Source organism: Hyaloscypha bicolor (assembly GCF_002865645.1).
Source record: "Hyaloscypha bicolor E unplaced genomic scaffold K444scaffold_182, whole genome shotgun sequence".
Taxonomy (NCBI): domain Eukaryota; kingdom Fungi; phylum Ascomycota; class Leotiomycetes; order Helotiales; family Hyaloscyphaceae; genus Hyaloscypha; species Hyaloscypha bicolor.
The window spans coordinates 3,161,732-3,179,590 of record NW_020194684.1 but is presented as its reverse complement, the minus strand read 5'-3'; the positions used below and the strand labels follow the sequence as shown (position 1 = coordinate 3,179,590).

General features: G+C 48.5%; 5 protein-coding genes across 5 annotated transcripts; 2 read left to right on the top strand and 3 right to left on the bottom strand.

Moving 5' to 3' along the window:
- Window positions 1-3,278: 3,278 nt before the first annotated feature.
- K444DRAFT_620585 (uncharacterized protein) lies at window positions 3,279-5,290 on the bottom strand. The gene is made up of 3 exons (XM_024881738.1): window positions 4,708-5,290; window positions 4,519-4,657; window positions 3,279-4,438 (listed from the first exon to the last, which is right to left on the bottom strand). The coding sequence occupies exons 1-3, from the start codon at window positions 4,853-4,855 to the stop codon at window positions 3,349-3,351; spliced, it is 1,377 nt and encodes a 458-aa protein (XP_024728383.1). The 5' UTR covers window positions 4,856-5,290; the 3' UTR covers window positions 3,279-3,348.
- Window positions 5,291-9,714: 4,424 nt separating this feature from the next.
- On the top strand, window positions 9,715-10,394 carry K444DRAFT_233109 (uncharacterized protein). The gene has a single exon (XM_024871243.1). It carries the CDS (start codon window positions 9,826-9,828, stop codon window positions 10,216-10,218), a length of 393 nt encoding a protein of 130 aa, XP_024728382.1. The 5' UTR covers window positions 9,715-9,825; the 3' UTR covers window positions 10,219-10,394.
- Window positions 10,395-11,283: 889 nt separating this feature from the next.
- K444DRAFT_669270 (uncharacterized protein) lies at window positions 11,284-12,286 on the bottom strand (the record flags this gene model as incomplete). The annotated part of the gene is made up of 3 exons (XM_024887505.1): window positions 11,284-11,511; window positions 11,814-12,089; window positions 12,234-12,286. The coding sequence occupies 3 exons, from the start codon at window positions 12,284-12,286 to the stop codon at window positions 11,373-11,375; spliced, it is 468 nt and encodes a 155-aa protein (XP_024728381.1). The 3' UTR covers window positions 11,284-11,372.
- A 407-nt stretch (window positions 12,287-12,693) lies between these two features.
- On the top strand, window positions 12,694-13,535 carry K444DRAFT_233101 (uncharacterized protein). The gene has a single exon (XM_024871242.1). The coding sequence runs from the start codon at window positions 12,977-12,979 to the stop codon at window positions 13,421-13,423; it is 447 nt and encodes a 148-aa protein (XP_024728380.1). The 5' UTR covers window positions 12,694-12,976; the 3' UTR covers window positions 13,424-13,535.
- Window positions 13,536-16,052: 2,517 nt separating this feature from the next.
- K444DRAFT_636765 (uncharacterized protein) lies at window positions 16,053-16,924 on the bottom strand (the record flags this gene model as incomplete). Its single annotated transcript, XM_024884043.1, has 2 exons — window positions 16,053-16,645; window positions 16,690-16,924. The coding sequence occupies 2 exons, from the start codon at window positions 16,922-16,924 to the stop codon at window positions 16,053-16,055; spliced, it is 828 nt and encodes a 275-aa protein (XP_024728379.1).
- Window positions 16,925-17,859: the final 935 nt, after the last annotated feature.

Here is a 17,859-nt window from a genome sequence, read left to right as displayed (position 1 = left end):
ACTTGGTTTCTTTCTGTCTAGTTTCTTCTAGAGTAAGATAAATTAATATAATAAATTCTTTTAGAAGATCTATTCTAATTAGGCTATCTTTAATAATATTGGCTTTATACTAAATATATATTATTTTTTCCTAAATAATATTAAGTAGGGACTATACTATAGTAAGGTATATATGGTTCTGTTTAATATAAATATTATTATACTAAAGGTATTTTCGGAGGGTTTATAGTTTAGTATGGCTATATTAATTAAAGGTCATATTACTAAAGTCCTTGAAGTTATTCTTAAATAGATCCTATAGGTTCTTATTAGAAGTTCTATATAAGATATACTAATATAGCTTGGTATTTAGATATTCCCGAAAATCTGCCTTTATAGTATTATTAGTATTAATCCTATCCTCCCATTTCTTAATTAACTTCTTCTCCTTTTCATTATCTATACTAAACCAAGTTCAGTCTCTCCCTAGTATATATATATGATTCGTAGTAAGAGGTATTTGAAGGTAAGGTAGTTCGTAGTAGGTTTATAGAAAGGGTTTGGTAGTAAAGGTATCCAGATGCCTGGTTCAGATGCCTGGTTCAGATACCAGATATCCAGTTCAGATACCTAGTTAAGATGCCAGATGCCTGGTTCAGATACCAGATACCTGGTAGGGTATTAAAGTAAATATTTCGCCCTTAAATATTTCGTCTATAACGAGAAATTTAGGAAGTGAAATATTACGATTCCGGGAGGGTCTAAAGCTCGAAGGACTCGATTTGATGGTAAAATCGAAGTAGTAGTTAAAGAGCTTTAAGGGCATATATAGGGCATATGTTCCGGAGAGAGGGTCCCGTAGATACGGGTATTATATAAGTGGAAAAGATGGTTTCCAAGAAGGTAGTTTTGGGGCCGAAAGAAGTTGGTTTTAAAGGATAGTAAAAGTTGAATGGATAAATGAATAGTTAAATGGCTAACCGCTTATTAATTGGCAAGAGCTAGTATCTTCTCCTTAGGCTATTAAATGCTTTTCCGGAGTTAATAGTGGTTTCCCTTTTCGACTAGAAGTAAACTACTCGTCTTAGGCTACCGAATGCTTTTCCGACTAGCTAGGTCTTTCTCTAATCTGTAAGTACTAACTAATTAGTATTGGTTTACTAGTAATATATGGCACCGTTATATAGGCATAGAAGTACTGGTTGCGTTAGTTAGTGAAGTTATTGTTCTCCAGAAGTAAGGATTATAGTATCGTGGTATTAATATGCGATCCCTAAATCTGCTAAGCCTAAAGGGGTCTAGTCTACTAGTCGAGTCACTAATAGAACGCGAGGTCATATGACCATGTCCCGTATCCTATATCCCGTTGCCCATGTCCTATTGCCTATATCCCGTGTCCCGTATCCCGTAACTACGCACGTGACTCCCAAAGGAACAGTTATACTAATAGTAAATTATTATACTATATTTCTTCTTTTATTTCCTATAGTATAAACCGATTTTCTTTTATAAAGAGCCTTTTATAAACTATATTCTATTAGTAATTATATATAATAACTCAAAAATATAAAAATACTACTTCTAAAACTTATATTTGAAATAGTAATAACTATTTTAGAATCTATTTTTAATTTCTATTTAGTTTATTATTAGTCTATTATAAAATCCTTTTATAAGTAAATAATAAAGCCTAGCCCAGAAATGTTATTACTATAGATATCTATAATACTATATATAATATATCTGGCCTAATATTTTAATATTTCTATATTATCTAAAATAGCTCTAGGGTATTTGAGTTTAAATCTATTTAGTAAAGAGATAAGTATTAGAAGAAATATTTATTAGAGATTAGGAAATAGCCCTTACTAGTTCTATTATACTAGAGTATAAATATAGTTTTTCTTTATTTCTAACTAGAGATTTTTTTTATATCTTTTTTCTATTAATAATTTCTGACTTAATACTAGAGCCTTTATTATAGGATTATATAAAGAACTCCTCTATTAACTCTTTTTTAGGTATTAAAGATATTAAAATAGTAACTTATATAGGATAGTAAATAGAAGGTAATTAATAAAATAAATTTTATAAAGAGATTTAGGAAATTAATTAAATAATGAGATTAAAGAAAAAAGGTATTTAGATTAAGATAAGTATAGAGTAGGAAGGAATTTATAGAGGGAAAAGAAGTACTTTTCTTAGGGATATCTATATTAATCTAACTTATATTATAGGTAAAGTACTAAGTATATTTTTGAAATATATTTACTTTAGGTTCCTTGAGTTTCTTGGGAACTTATTTGGGCTTCTTAAGTATTATTATTAAAACTTGATAAAAGTAATATAAGAGAACAGAGGTTGGATCAAGTATAATTAGTTAAAAAGCGAGAAGTCAAAATACGTAATGATATAGTAAATCTTGCTCAGGATGCTCAGGGCTCAGGGTGCTCAGGTTGCTCGGGTGAGTTTGCTCAGGTTGCTCAGGCGAGTTGACTGAGCCGAGGGTGATTAGCGCCTGAGCAAGAGCGGCAAGCTCACTAACCGAAAGCGAAGTCAGAGAGAGAGAAAATTAATCGACAATACCCTTGTATTTTCTATAGTAATAATCAGCTTCTTGTGCATGCTCGACCTTTAAGATATAGTAAATACCTATTTTACTAAATGAATACAACCCCTCTCTTCTATCGTCCTCCTTCCTCCCCGACCTCCACCCAACAGCCCGCCGGGCATGCTCCTAGCATATGCTCGACCTTTACTAAGAAGCACATAAGTAAGTTAGACACACCTTGCTATTACCGTCGCCGTCGCTTCTGGCATATGCTCGGCATATACTAACCCTAACCCACAGGACCTTCACGCTCTAATATATCCCAATGCGGGGGGCTCTCGCCGACCCCTAATATCCCGGGACCAACCCGAAGCCTAGCCACTAACTCTAAGCCCCCTCGCAAGCTCGGGATTAAACCTAACTTTCCTAGCCCGCGTATATGCAGAGTACAAGGAGAGCATATACTGAACTATTGTAGGGGACAGCTTAAGCGATAGTAGGTATTAGCTAAAACTCCCTAAGTGAGATCGAGATGGGTGGATTTGGATGTGCTTGGGAACTTGGAATATTGATCTGACATGGCCAAACGATCTTGAGAATCTCCACTTGGAGGCCCAAGGTAGCTTGATGGAACCCATGCCTTCGAAGAGCTGAATGCGAATGGGTGTCCATTTTGACCACATCGATGGACACTCACCTCCAATTCGTCGACTCTCAATTGATCAGGGCTCGTGATATACCTAGTGGACTGGAATACTAGAAATTGGTTTTTGCGCTGAGGAGAGTTTGAGTGGGGTTTGCATTTGCTTTGTTTATCCTCATAAGGGTTTCCTCTCAACCTCAACGTCAACATCAACCTCTGCCACCGGCGCCCCATGCGTCTCATTCATCTCCTCCATAACCCTCTGCCTCCTGACCTGCTCATCCATCTGACTAGCATAAAATCCCAACGCCGCGCCGGCCTCCCCGAGTGCCCCCAGTCCACCACCCATTTCCTTCTCCCTCGTCTCTTCTCCCTCTCCAAAACTTATCAGCCCCTGATGGAACATATATCCCGCCACCGCCCCCAGCCCAGCAACGAGACCCGCAATAAGTGTAAGGTATTGGAAACTCGAACTCTCGACCCCGTCTTCCGTAGTCAAGCCCCCATGCTGCCTCATCCTCGTATTCCTCCTTAACTGCCCAACAACAGGAATTCCATCCGCAACACCACCCAGAAAGACACTCCCGATCCCCACCGCACCACCGTCATCCGGTGCTTTCCACGGCAGATGACCTCTCCCTCTTAGTCTCTTCAATCTTAAATCTAATTCCGAGTCTCCGAGTTTCGTCAGGAAGGCATCATGCACGGTGACTTCCGGTCCGAAAACCGTCTTTCGCAACTCTTCAGTCCATGTGCACAGGCTTGGGAATTTCTTCTTCAGACATTGTGCAAGCCATGGTTGTGGGAGGTCAGGGACAAGCATTAATGACAGGTATCCCAGGACCAGACAATCGAGACTCGTGAACTGGCTCTCAGAAACGAAGAGCTGTTTCTTGGCTCTCAACTTCTCTAATGGTTCGAGAAAGGCCGTAGCTAAGGCATCGAGTCTTATCTGTGCGCTTGCTTCAGGGCTTGCGGCGAGAAGTGAGGAGACTGTGTTTCGTGGTCTGCGGAGGGATTTGGGGATTATGGATTGTGAGGGAGGTGGAGAGGAGTCGTCGGAGTCGATGTCGAGGGATGAGAGGCCTAGGTGGGCGGTTCGCTGTTTGGCGGTTGCGCGGATGGATGGCGGGGTTAGGTAGGGGAGGGGGAAGGGTAGGAGGGCGCTATAGAGTGGCCGCGTGGTTGTGGTGTAGTTTTGGGAGGAGACGTAGAGGGAGAGGTCGATGAGGGGCTGGCCGTGGGATTCGACGAAGGAGGAAAAGCTGGTGAAAGAGGGAAGTGTCAGCCTTGTGATTAAGAGAGTAATGAATGTGGAAAGCGGTGAGGGGGAGAGGGTGCATACGCAATGCAATCAGCGCCCTCCTGCTCTGGCAGACCTGCATCCAGCACCCATTCCCCGGCGGAGCATTGCGCGAGGTAGTGGAATATATTCCTGAAGCCACCGATCCAGATATCGCCGTTGCGAAGTGCGGGGAGCTCATCTGTCTGCATTAGAGAGGGAGGAGGGGAATGGGCTGGACTGGACGCGTACTGGTTGGACTTAACGCCGGATTGCAGCTTGCTATCAGCTGCCACTTCCCCCGCGGGACTGCTTGTTGCAGGTATGCAATTGCTGCTAAGCAATGGGGGTCGAGAGAGGGGAGCCCGAATGCTGGGCCCCAAACGTGGAGCTCAAGCATGTCTGTTGTGGATTTGGAATTGGCGTGTGATGATCAAGTCAGGCTGTCATTGGAATGAACACAAGATTGCGATTGCGCGAGGTGCAGAGTGGTGTTGCACAAAGTTCGGAGCAATATGTAGAGTTTGTTTCATGAAGCTGTACAAGTGACATATTTCACGGCTCTCGTTGACGTCCTGCATGAATTTCCCGCTGCCAAGGCTCGTCCCGCGAAAGGGAGCGTGTTCACGTGATGTCTCCTTTCCCGCCTCTTCTTTCCTTTTTCCTACCAACAAGCACAAATGCACGTCAGCTTACCCCCTATCCAGCACGTGGAGAGTATCGTGAGGGTTGCAAACGACAAACGCTGCTTCCGTCCGTGCCGTCGCCATCCATTCCACCCACCACACTCTCGGATCCGCACTCGACTTTACCCCTCTCCAGCCAAGCCACACCACCCATCTAAAGACAGCAAGCACACCATCACGATTGTGAATCAGCACGCCCGTGTCCTGGTTACAGCGTACACTACTACGGTAGTAGTATCAAGGTTCTTGGAAGCCCGGATTCAGGCACAATCCCGGACGGGATGCAACCTTCCCTTACCAACACCACCCACCACGAGCTTGTCCAACTCGAGATAGGTATCCATTCCCGCCATCCCCGCCATTCCCACCATCTAAAATCCCGAGTCGAATCCTACGGAGTAGAGTTTCCTATCTGTCTGTCCTCACATCCGATCTCCTTGAATTCGTCCGGTCTGACACGCACACATCAATCACATCATGATCGCCGACATTTACATCATCGGCTCAGAGGTCAAACCAAAGATTTCCAAGAAATAGAAAATTTCAGGACCTCGCTCTCCTGACAATCAAGACGATCTAACGCGAGCACTTAGTAAAATATGCACTAATCTCCAATGGTTCCAAGCGGCGCTCCATACTGTACTGTATCTCAGAGCGAAAAGGGGAGTGATCGGCCAGGGGTGCAGCGCTTCCCTTCCCGCTCGCTTGGCCTCTCCGCCAGGCCCATCGCCATTTTCAACAGCTACCCGTCCCCGCAGTCGATCTCGATCCCTTTGCGGCGTGAAAAGGTGCCACCTCGCTTGGAACTCCCGCTGATAAGTGGATGTAAGACAGGTTTCAATCTTCCTTTTTGCGGGTTGCCCGACGCTTTGGAATCCGTGTGATGGGGTGGTCTAGCTAGTGATGGTGGTTCAGCTGACCTTGTTCTTCTGATCTACCCCTCTTTCCCCCCTCTCCCAAGAATCCATTCCTCATTCCCCTATCGAACCACCTCAGAATAAGCAAATAAGAAAAACTGGAATGGGAATTTGGGGTTTGAGATAATGGAGGGGGAACGGGTGCCTTGGCAGGCACGATTCGGTTACCTGATCATGATCGTCAAGAGTGTCAGCCCATCTTTACGAGCCCACCCTCAAAAGTCCGTATTTTTAGGGCATTTCGCTAAACGAATGCCAAACCCAATTTTGTGCCTTTTATCTTATTCTCTAAATAGCTTTAAAAGAGTTTTAAAACTCACTCTAGCTTCTTTAATCATATACATATAAATTATAATAGGTCACAATTAATAGTTGTTGTATATTTGTCAAGTGAAGTGGGGGATTTTGGTTTTGCGATGCCTGAAAATATCGCTAAAAACACGGACTTTTGAGGCCGGGCTCGTTACCATACTTTCTTTTCTTTCTCGGGGAGTGTAAGACTTGCATACAAATTCGTCTTTTTGGCAGAACCAAATATATGTGCATCAACAAAACAATGCAAAGTATGTGCAAGGGTCATTGAAAACCAGCAAGCAACCTGCACCAACCCCAATCCATCCTTTCTTCCCTCATCCCCAAAAACGGAAATGCTATTCTAATCATGGCATTTGTTATTTCCGGATGGGGCTTTGCCCCCGTCGCCCCCAGCCCTGTTTTGATAAGAGCTCTGTTATCACCCCCCTCCCCCCAAGACCCGGCGGTTGATGATGTGATTGTGATGGCCGCTTGAAAAAGGGTCGGGCGTCCGTGATCAGCTGAGCGCTTCCAGAAACCAAAAATACCACCTTACAGTACACCCACCCGGGTGACATCCGTGGCTGGAGGGAGGGCGGGCGTCTCGGGCGGATCATGCCGCGGAAAATCACGATCAAAAACACAGCAGCGGACACTAGAAACACCCATGACGTCGATATCACAATAATCCTTTTTTCTTTCCGGATAGGGAGATCTGGGCGATGTGGAGATATTTGGCGCTTACGGGAGATATCGCTTGGGATGCGGGAGCGGGTGAGGGAGGGAGCGAGTGCGCGCAAGTGTGAGCTATTATTATGTATCATGGTTATTGAGTTCAGTTTTGGATGTGACGCTGGCGCTGACTGGGAATGTTCTGCTCTGCTCAGCTCAGCAGCCGGAGTAGGAAAACAGTGGGTTTGAGGAGAAAGAGAGTTTACCCTCCGTTTTCCCGAAGCTTGCGGGACGATCGTTTTTGAGAGCCAATTAAGTGGATTGTTGGAATGGAACAGTTCGGGGAGTGAGTAAGTACACTTCGTAACCGAGCTTGTGGGGGAGGGAGATGTGAATTGGATGAAAGCGGGGGGGGATCATCAATCCGCACGAGTTACAAGCTCAGGATTTGTCACTGGGAAGTTGGGTTGGGATTGGAACTTGCGTTTGCGTTTGTTTGTATTATATTAAAAAGATCCTGATAATTTCCGGTGCGCTCAGCCTCCTTCATCTGTCATGAGACTGCAATTCCAAGACAAATGTGTATTAGAATCTGCCATTCTAGGGTATATGATATCTGGCCATAGGACAAAGAAATGCCAATGAAGGGAATGAGCCCATTCCACCTTCCCAAGAAACCATGCAAATTATGTGCCATGCACATTCTAACCCAATAGTGCCCCGCTTCCGAGAAGGAAGCTCAAGTTGCAAGATATACGAAAGCCCACATTGAAAAGATCTCCCAAACCGGGCCCCCCGCAAGAACGCCTAGCCCGCGCCCAAATATATTGTACATGAACAAGGTGGATGAGGGAGGGTATGGGTATGATGAAACGTAACGATACGCGCCGGCCCCCAAGAATAGAAAAGCGTTTTGTACATGGAAACTCGAGTCGAGAAATTAGCGATTAGATAGAGTAGCGGACGTTGTCTGTATGCAAGGCGTTGCAAAGTCGAGGTCGAGCCTGCTCGGACGCACGCTTCGGTTCGTTGCCGCCAGCGCAGCCAAACGCTCGCGCCAAAGTCCGTGAATGGATAGATCGGCATGTCATGGCAAGTACCGGGGAGATCAGGAGGAGATCAAACAAACGGCGAATGCCTGTGCCGCAGGCTGCCAAGTTAAAATTGCAAGCGAACGTAAACGAGGACGCCATCCCGAAGGGAAGAGGAGACAGGAATTGTGTGTCAGGCGAGGTAGAATCGAGGAATTGGGATACGGGCGGAGAAGACGTGTGGGCTGGTTGTTGTTTAGGCACTTTCCGCTGGAGATAGGCAGCATGTCGGATCGTTTTGGAATATGCACCTCAGCGCGTCAGACTTCGGATGACATAAACTGTGCAGGACGGGATTGGGGGCCAGGATGGTAGTTGATTTCGAGATGCGATGCGCTTCGTATCCGTCCAGGTACTTTGTATGTGTATGCGTGAGACTGGATCGAGCGAGATGTGTTGTTTGCAACTGCCCTGAGAGGTTGCCGAACTGAGACGATTGGAAAGAGTCCAAATCGCAAATGAGATGTACCGTGTGTTGAAGATGCTTCGAATACGATGAGGCGAGTGGTGGTGAGTGAGGAGGTTCTACTTTGGTAGAGGAGGGAGCGGACGGCTGGGTGGTGGGCCGGGGCAAGGAGGTAATTGTGAAGGGCGGTGGGCAGGCATGTTGATTGAGTGTGTGAGATTGAACTCGAGGATGATCTTGGCTTGTGATATTCGAGGAGTTCGAGGTTGATGAGGCTGCTCTGAAGCCAGGCCAGCGGCGAGGTTATATAGGTGACGAGTCCGGGAAGAATGATATTGCAGAGACTTCGCTTGTTTCCGAGTACGGGGTTTGTTTGTTCGTACGTACTGAATGTAGGGGCTCGAAGTTTGAAACTATGTCGATGTACGGCGGTGATAGTTTGTGATACTTTTTCACTTTTCTTGCCTCTGGTGGCTCGGGGGCTAGCTCCCTTATGTAGGACGGGAGGCTGTCCGGGGAAATTTGGTTCTTACTCACCAAGGTCACCACACCTTGTTGCAGACACCTTGTTCGGATCGGCGTCAGTGTGCTCGCTCCAAGGTTTGAGCTGGATGACCAGTCTACGCAAGAACGCCGACAGTGAAACATGATAGCGTGGTGGCCCTGCTAGCGTTTGGCGCCGAAAAAAAGGGACGGCCATGGCCTGGAGGCTGGTCAGCGCCAGCCAAGCAGGGCACAGGCCTGCCGCGGAGCCAAGGGGCAAGGGGGGCATCAGGGCATCGAGGACTGCGCATGGAACACGCAGGGCAACGCAGGGCAACCCGATTGCAGCGAAGACAGGGCAAGTCGTTCCGTAGTACTCGGTGACAGGGGCCGCGTTAGGGTTGTGCTAAAGACACTGGCCACAGTTGGCGGGCGTCAGCCTGCGATCCCAGCACGGAGGGGGCATCAGCTGGGCAAGTCTGGCCGCTGCATGCGGCTTAGAACTGGCAGAAAACGTCAGGCTGAATAATTTCCTGCCCACCGCGCCTGCTGATGCCCATGCCCATGCCCTGCAAATTGGTGAACAGCTTGGTATTGTCTTGATTTGCTCCAGGATGGCATCTTCCTTTTCGTATGTATTGCCGTGATTTGTTTCATGGCATTTGGAAACCCGCTGACTGCAATGACTGGCTATTATTAGCCCCTAAACAGCAGCCTTGCTGAGATTCTACCTATCCCTCTCGGCGTGGGGATTCAACCTCTCAGGCTTACGGCCGTCTAGCGTGTGGTGCTTAACTGGCGTTGATATCAGCTTGCATTATATGATCTATCGTCCTGGGTTCTCTCCGGCGTGCTTGGAGAATGCCTCTTCACATCATCATCGGGTCCTGTTGTGGGGGTATGGAGTTAAGTGCTTCTTGAGTGCCTTGAGCGAGTTTCCAAATGCAGGAAGAGACGAGGCCAAGCCGAACCGCCTGCAGTTCCCAAGAGCAATCCGTGTACGTACGGAGCTGCGGACTTCACGAGATCACGCCAGTATTCTGCCAATTATTTGGTGGTATTATTGTTTTCTATGGCTTGAGCCCTCTTGGGTATTCCTGTGCGCCTCTCGATCGATCTTTCACGCTCCCGTTCTCCCAGGAAACTCTCTGTGCATAAACGGTAACAGAAACAGCTACCGTCCGCAGCCTCGGGAGCAGAGACGCACGAAATAAACGTGGCCTCGCGTTTGTGTGCCTGCTCGTGGCATGACTGTGCATTCACGAGGCTTCCTCGGGCTTCGTTGGTGACCATGCATCAGCCATCTCGCCGAGAGTATGGTAACATTGTAAAACAGATCTCAGGTCAGCCACGCGTGAAACTCGGCGAATGAGTCCGAGGTGACAGCAGCCCAACAGACGGCGGGTGCAGACCTTCGGGACTTTGGGCCGCACCGCAGGAGCAGGGGATGAGCTGAACGAAAGTCGAGGAGAGTCTCCGGAAGAAGCACATTTGAAGATTACCATGGTATCACCAGATCGACCATCTTGACTTTCCCAGCCGTCCGTGGCCACCACTGGGGAAGCAATGCCGGAGGCTCTCCGCAAGATCTATGTCAAGTCCAAGGAGAAATCCCTTTGCGTTGCGAGTGCGACGTTACTGGTGCACGGGTTGAGATTTGTCGAGGCGTGGAAGAGGAAACAAGTGTGCCGAGTGTGGCTTCTAGAAGGCGAGGTGCAGGCCTCGGTTCTCTGGTCATAGCCCCTGAGTGTTACAAGGCTGAGGCTCATCTGCAACAGTGCAGCAGTGCAGCACCCACAGCACGCACGGGGCCTCTGCAGGCGGGCATTTGTTCATCAATCCCCTTGCTTCACATCACCTTTGCTTCATCCTCATCCCATCTCATCCCATCTCATCTCATCTCATCATCTCATCCCTCATCTCCCACCAAATGCAAGCGGCCTCATGACCAGCATGCCCTCCGAATTTGTTTTTCAATGCCGTTCTCCTGACGATCGTTCGCTCAACCACTGAGGTTGCAGCGGGGTATTGATTATTCGGAAACTCTCAACGCCGCCTATCCTTCCTGGCGGGTCGCAAAAAGCAACTCGGCATGTTCGGCAAAGAGACACCATTGCTTTTCTTCAACTCGGTCCGGGAGACGACCCGTCACTCGAGATGCATGCCTGCCACCGCCCCGCCTGGATCTCGCCCAGATCGGAAGATGCGCGTGGGAAGCTCGTAAAGGCATTGCTTTTGGATGCTCGACCTCGGGAAGCAGTTCGGCGATGCAGACGGGATGGCATTCAAAGTCACCATATGGCCAATCGACATGTCCTTCGCTGCCCCCCTCTCTGATGCCCAACTCTCGCAGACCAAGCCCATCGCTTCATGGCATCATAATCGGACGAGGATCAGGATCAGGATCAGGATCAAGGACCGGGTCCGGCACTACCAGGTTTGGTAACTCGGAGATGGTCACGACGGTTGGGATTGAGCGGTGACGGTTCGTTTGAGCGGTGACAGGACTGTACGTGATTTCATCATTTCCAGAACAACTGTTGCGTCACCATTCACACAGTCCACCTCGTCCCGGCGCTGCACTGCGCTTCGTCAAAGAATCGTCGGGTCAGGCCTTGCGCAGGGGTAACCAATAGCCCGGGATCGCATCAGCATCAGCTGCCCTAAAGGCGGTGAACAACGTGCTCGCAGCTCGTCGATGCTTCAACGGCCAACTGCTGCGTCAGCGAGGTGGATCGTCCCTCGTCCCTAACCTCGTCCGTCGATCAGCTGAGAAATCCTAGCCACTCGACCAAGAACCCCCACTAACCGACCCTGCTGAAATGTAACTATCGATGCGCTCAGTTCCCAGTTCCCAGTTCCCGAATTGTTATTTATTGGAAGCTCCAGATTCTGGACCGCATGATTGTCCGGAATAGGATGCCACATCCTCAATATTAACGGCAGGGCACCACAGCTTGGCTGGGGCTCGTTTCCCGCCCGGCGAGGCCGACTTCGCGCGCCGCCACGCCCGTGAGCAGCGCCTGGACTCAATCGCACGGCCAAATGGCAACAGGCGCCATCTTGGGAACAGATATGGTTCAGCCTGTTGCACTTCGCATGTACTGTACACGTTGCAAAGGACTGATTTCATCGCCGTTTCGAAGTCCGCGCCTGTTTGTGTTTGTGCCCTTCGCAGCGGCTGCGAGTACGAACAGACCGTGGCATCAGAGATGGTCATCCAACGTACCACAAATCTTCCAGCATCCACAAGAGAAGAATCAGAAACGGAACAAGCTCCATTCTTTACCCACTCCGGACGCACGCATCTCTCAGAATAAACCCACATTATTGAACCGCGGAGGAAGGGGCTTGCACCGCCCCAAAACTTCAGCCTTGAATGATTGAATCTGCAGGGGCCACACATCCCTGCCTTCTAGAAGCGTTTTCGAAGCTCCCCAAGCTCCCCCTCCCCTGAAATCTCGCTTGCTGCGATGCAGCCACTTCTGCAGCCAAAGGTAAAGGAGACGCACAACCCCCTTTCTCGAAATTGGAATCGCAATGAGGAAATAAACGATCGTCCGAAGGGTGAAGTTTCATCTCCCCCCTTTCCTCCCTTTGGCTTTGCGGCAATGTTTATTGAGTCCAGACCTCCTGACTCCTGAATACTTGTGATAATGCTCCGTCAACCCCTTTTAATCCCAGAACGCAGAAATCTGTCCTCTCATCAAACAACAACGCATATTCAAGGTTTGACCTCCACGTCGCACACACCTCTCTTTGCCACCCGGAATCCACTGCAATGATCAAACACGCGCCTCACCGCAGAATAACAGATGAGCGCATCTGAAACGCGTCTCAAGATCCGTGACCCCTATGCGTGGCGAGCATACAATCTGATGTCCCGAGTGCGAGTATGGAGGTACCACCGCAAGCCACGCATTGCTGAGCACTGATGGTATTGTGTTACCTTCATTTCATTGTGGGGCTCTCATGATTCTCGTGAGAGTGGGAGAAAGGGGGTGGACGGAACTCGTCATGTTGTCTGTCCGATCCGCAGCCACGTCTCGGGGGACTTCAATCAACCCAGCATCTAATTTCCTCCTTTCTCAACTACCGTTAAACGTTTCTCTTCTCCCGCGCGGCTTTTTGCCTCCTTTCTTCTCTATTACCCCTACAGCAAGAATTTTCTCCAGGATTGCCTTCCACCCCCTTCCCTGTCGGCCTCTTCCGAGTTCCCGGAACACAAATTTTCTTCTTCTACAAGCCTCATTCCTCCTCACTTTACTAAGGGGGGAAGGGACAACCCTAACCCAAATTTCTATTCCGTGCCACAAACCCGGAAATAAAAAAATGTTTCTCGGATATGGAGTCGCACTCGGAGAACAACCCTTTTTTTTTTTCTCCAGATCGAACAATGCACAGAGCGAAGGAAAATAAACGAAACCCGATTCAGGACCAGGAGGTAGAATTCACAGACCTCCAGAAACCTAATCTCGTCGTCGCAGGAATCTCACGGTACCGCGCGGGATGAAGCGAATTCAAGCGGTCGACCGCTCTTATATAGAGTTTCTGGGGAGCGAGGGCATGTGAGTGGTGGATCGCACTCTGGGGAGTGGTCAGCGCAGGTTTGTGCCCGTGCTTGAACTCAAAGTCTTCCGATCATGAGAGGTCTCGGACTCTCTCTGGGCCGCCTCCAAGTCCCTCTACTCAAGACTTTGGACTCTTATTCCTCCACGCCGAGGTCCTGCAGTATTTCTCGTTGTTTCTCCCCGAGAGGGAGTTCGTCCACGGAGAATGCGGGTCCAACCTCACTCAATTCGGCAAATGCATTTGTGCGTTGCCCCATCGCTCCGCTCCGCTCCGTGGCGCTCCGCCGAATCCTCCTCCCCACCATCAAATTTTCCACGTGGCGAGAGACAAGGATGCCCCTGAAGCTGGACCCAAACTCCACTCTTCCCTCCATCGCTGACTGTCCCCCGAAAACCAGGCAACCCCCTGTCACCGCCTTTCGCTCTCCCTCGAAATTACATCATCTTTTACGGTGTCCCCATACTTGAAAAAAAAAAAAGAATTAAAGTGAAGCCTGAAATGAGGCATGGGTACATAACTGACCTAAGTCAAATTTCGGGATTCCATTTTGAGAAGTGCCGGAAATTTGATCCAGTTGGCCAGTCAACCTATTTTTGGAATTTTCCACGCGCACGCGCATGCTTGTCGCATTTCCACCTTTTGCCAAAAATCTCCTTTTCCGAGATTATTTGCTTGCAAGTGTTCTCGTAGATAGGATAAAATATCTCCGGAGTTAAATTTACTCTTCGCACAAAGTAATTTACAAATCTATCTAGTGACCTTGTCCCCCCCCTTCTGCGCACCAGGAAATGAAAATCCCTAATAAATAAATAAAAAGTCAAATAAAAACAAAACAATTTAAAAACTTGCGAAACTCTCCCCCCACGCCCTCATTATTCCCTACTATCGGCTTTCAGTTCTGATACCTAAACTTCCTTTCACTACTCTTAGGTTGCGTGGGATATATTTTAGAGTATGATCATCCAGACCTCATTCTTGAACCTCGGTACAAACCCCTCCGCACTCCCCACTCCCCACTCCCTCAACAACTTACAAGTCGAGGACGGACGAACAATAATGCAGTCAGTCCCCATCCAATTAGCAATCTCGGAGCCTTTCTCATCAAAGGCCAAGCCCCCATCCAATTTTTCCATCTTCGAATCAAAAAGAGGGGGATGGGGTTCAAAACAGATCCATCGAATATCATCGTCATTACTGTAATAAGTCCCAATTATTCTAGTGTACTGACTGTACTTTATACGAGACCCGATATCCATGGTCCCTGCCTCCCCCCGTTTCGCGTTGGGGCATTGGAGATCTTCTCTCCACAGCTTTCCAGGGGATGGGAAGGCGGTGAAAGAATCGAGTTGGGAGGAGTCATCACTGATGTATAATATTCCGTTGTAATCATGGTAGTGAGGTAGTGTTCTGGAAATAGGCAAAGGAGGGGCGATAAGGCACTGGCTCCACAGGGCATCGGAGCGAGCACATCTCAAAACACTGCGGCAATGCACGACAGGGAACGCTGGCACTGACGCCGAGGCTGCGCGGTAATGCACGAGAGGCGTCGAGGCTGTGATGTGGCATGTAAATTATGTATGATGTGGTAAAGTTAGACCTGAAGGATTTTGGGGCTATCCGGCTGAACTTCGTTGCGTGTTTCGGGACGCGCTGCGGCTGCGATGCATTTGGGATGATGAAGATCTCGGAATAGAGACAGGTAAGGGACAGGAATTAAGGAGGGTAATTGAGATTCAGGTCTGAGAGTGTTGAATACTAGGTATCCTTGGGAAAGAAACTCTTTTTGAGGAAGTTGGGGATGGGATCCCCCGGATATTAAAGGTTAGAGGCGGTATGGATAAACATTTCTTGAGAAGCAAGAAGTCAAAACATCCGCCCCAGCCTTGCTCGGCCTCCCTGTACCAATGAGAAAGGCCGCAAGACATGGGTGGCAAAATGTTTCGTAGCCGTGCAGCCGTCACGTCTTCCTTACGCCTGTGATTGATGCCGCTCAGACCCTGCCGTTTCACGAACCGCCTTCCCCTCACCTTGTCCTTCATCTTCCTCCCCTCTAACTGGCCCCCCACTTATCCGTCTTCTCGAACTTCTGCAGATCGTATCATGATATGTTATGATCGTAGCCTTATGCCGCAATCCTTGCGTCGGCGAACCGAAATAGCAGGTTGCTTCGGCACGTAGTGTGGGGGAGGAATTGTTTGACCCGCTGCGGGCGAGGTTGAAACAGCTCTCATGAAGATGATCTAAGGCTTGGCAGAAGACTGTGGCAAAAGTACGCGTGCCAGCTGGAGGTATATGATGTGATCGACGGGTTTCAAACGCGGTATTTCGGCCGAGAAAGACTGAGATGTGACTTGGTGGGGTGGTGGGATGTTGGACATTGACCATTCCACGCGTGCAACCCGCCTTTCATCGCGGTATGTATCAGCTCAGATGTAGACTCCGGGCTCAGTCTATCTTTAGGGATTGACGATTGAGTTCAGTCTTCTTCTGGCATGGCAGGCATTTGTGTAGATGTAATCCAATCCTCCATCATGGCTTGGCCTCCTGCCAACCCCGCGGGTCCCTTCCCTTTCTTGTCTCTGCGTTTGACCACCAGACACAATACGCGTCCATAGATTGAGAATCCGTCGTATGACGTATCCATTGCCATTTTCTTCTTGTCATCGCTTTCCTCAGCAGGAACCGCATCTTTGTCCCTCCGTCGTTTCGGCAGAGGCTCTGCCAAGGGCGCGAAACCCGCGGAGGACTCGGGTGGTGATGACGCTTGTGTTGGAGCTCGAGGACGTTTGGATCTGCGAGGTCCAGTGTCTTCTTCTTCTACGAATAGAGAGTCTTCGATGTCGTCGTCTGCTTCAGGCAGTTCGTTGAGATTCAAGCCCTCTTCGTCACTCTCCTCCCGCAGGATCACAGGCCCATCCTCAACCTCGATCGGTGTGTCATTCGTATCTCCAGTAAGCTTATGAGAATTCGACTGGAGTTTTTTCCTCGGTTCTCGGAAATGCTTCTGCTTCGTGAGAAGGGAATGTCGCGTGCTAGTCTCGGTCAAGAAGATGGAGACCTCGAAGTCCTCTGCTAACATCAGAACCATGGCCACTGAATGCCAGGAGTCATACCTTCGATCACAACATCCTTCACGCCTTTCTTCTTGCCGCCTTTACTTTTACTGCGCTCATTCTCTTCTCGGAGCTTTGGCAGAACAAGAGGACGCACGCTCTCGATGACGCGAGGTAGAACCGGACTTCGAGAGTTTAGCAGCCAGCTTTCAGCCAGAGCTGGGTTATCAAGGTAGATCCGACATTCTAAGACCGAATATTTGGTGATTCGCAGGTATCTGCGGATGGGTGCCATGGCAGATACATTTGGTTGTTGGGAAGAGAGACGTGAGGTTGACGCGCAGCTAAAAATCGCAGCCTTGCGGGCAAGGTTGAACAATTTTCCCCACTGACAGACGGGTTCGCCATCAATAGGATTTCGGCTTGGGACATCTGTAGAGGCGCCTCCTTATTTCTCATTTTCCATATCAACTTCTCAATTCGTGAATGATTGGTACTGGCATTCCGTAAGTGACGGTGTACAAAGCGCAAGCTCAACGTCAGACGTGCGTTGGCATCTCAGTATCTCAAAATGTGCGTAAGTATCTCGCGAGGTTCACCCGAACACGCTGCTTTTACCGAGCCGATAGGTGATGCCTTTCGAGCCTGCCAAGATCACCCTGTGCGCTTCGGGCTACTTTTTAGGGATTAGGAAATCAAAGTCACTAGCTTTACTTAAAAGTCCCAAATAACCACAAAGCATTACTACTTACTATTTAATATTATTAGTAAGAAGAAGCTAAAGTATATTATCCGATAATAAATTAGGGCATTTGTTATAAATTTAAAAAGTCCAACGTTTCTTACAAGGCTCGTTAGGTGAGCGACCACTCGCAGGCCTGAGCAACACCCATTTACCAAGTCTATATTCCCACATTCGAGAAACGGTAGACAAAGCTTTTCCCTATGCACAAGATGTGTGCACCATTTAAACCTAGGATGGCTCTCCTTCCTCCCAGTTTTACTTTTCTCAACAAATCATCAACCATGCCGACCGCGGCCGAGATTTGGGCTCGCACGAAAGCGAACGGCTACCAACCCGGATCGTTCAAAGCTAAGGACAGTTTCAAGGGCCTCAACAAGCATGTTGACAAGGTCGAGCGGGAGCAAGACCAGATACTCAAACTTTATATCACGTAAGTCAGATTCCTCTTCACGCCTTTGTGTATACGTCCCTTACGCGAAGTGTGG

What these genes read in the sequence shown, in the direction of transcription:
- K444DRAFT_620585 (XM_024881738.1), bottom strand. Translation starts at nt 4,855, where the DNA reads ATGCTTGAGCTCCACGTTTGGGGCCCAGCATTCGGGCTCCCCTCTCTC. An exon ending in TCCGGCGTTAAGTCCAACCA is followed by an intron (nt 4,658 to 4,707) that starts GTACGCGTCCAG and finishes TAATGCAGACAG; the next exon opens with ATGAGCTCCCCGCACTTCGC. An exon ending in GAGGGCGCTGATTGCATTGC is followed by an intron (nt 4,439 to 4,518) that starts GTATGCACCCTC and finishes CTCTTTCACCAG; the next exon opens with CTTTTCCTCCTTCGTCGAAT.
- K444DRAFT_233109 (XM_024871243.1), top strand. Translation starts at nt 9,826, where the DNA reads ATGATCTATCGTCCTGGGTTCTCTCCGGCGTGCTTGGAGAATGCCTCT.
- K444DRAFT_233101 (XM_024871242.1), top strand. Translation starts at nt 12,977, where the DNA reads ATGATTCTCGTGAGAGTGGGAGAAAGGGGGTGGACGGAACTCGTCATG.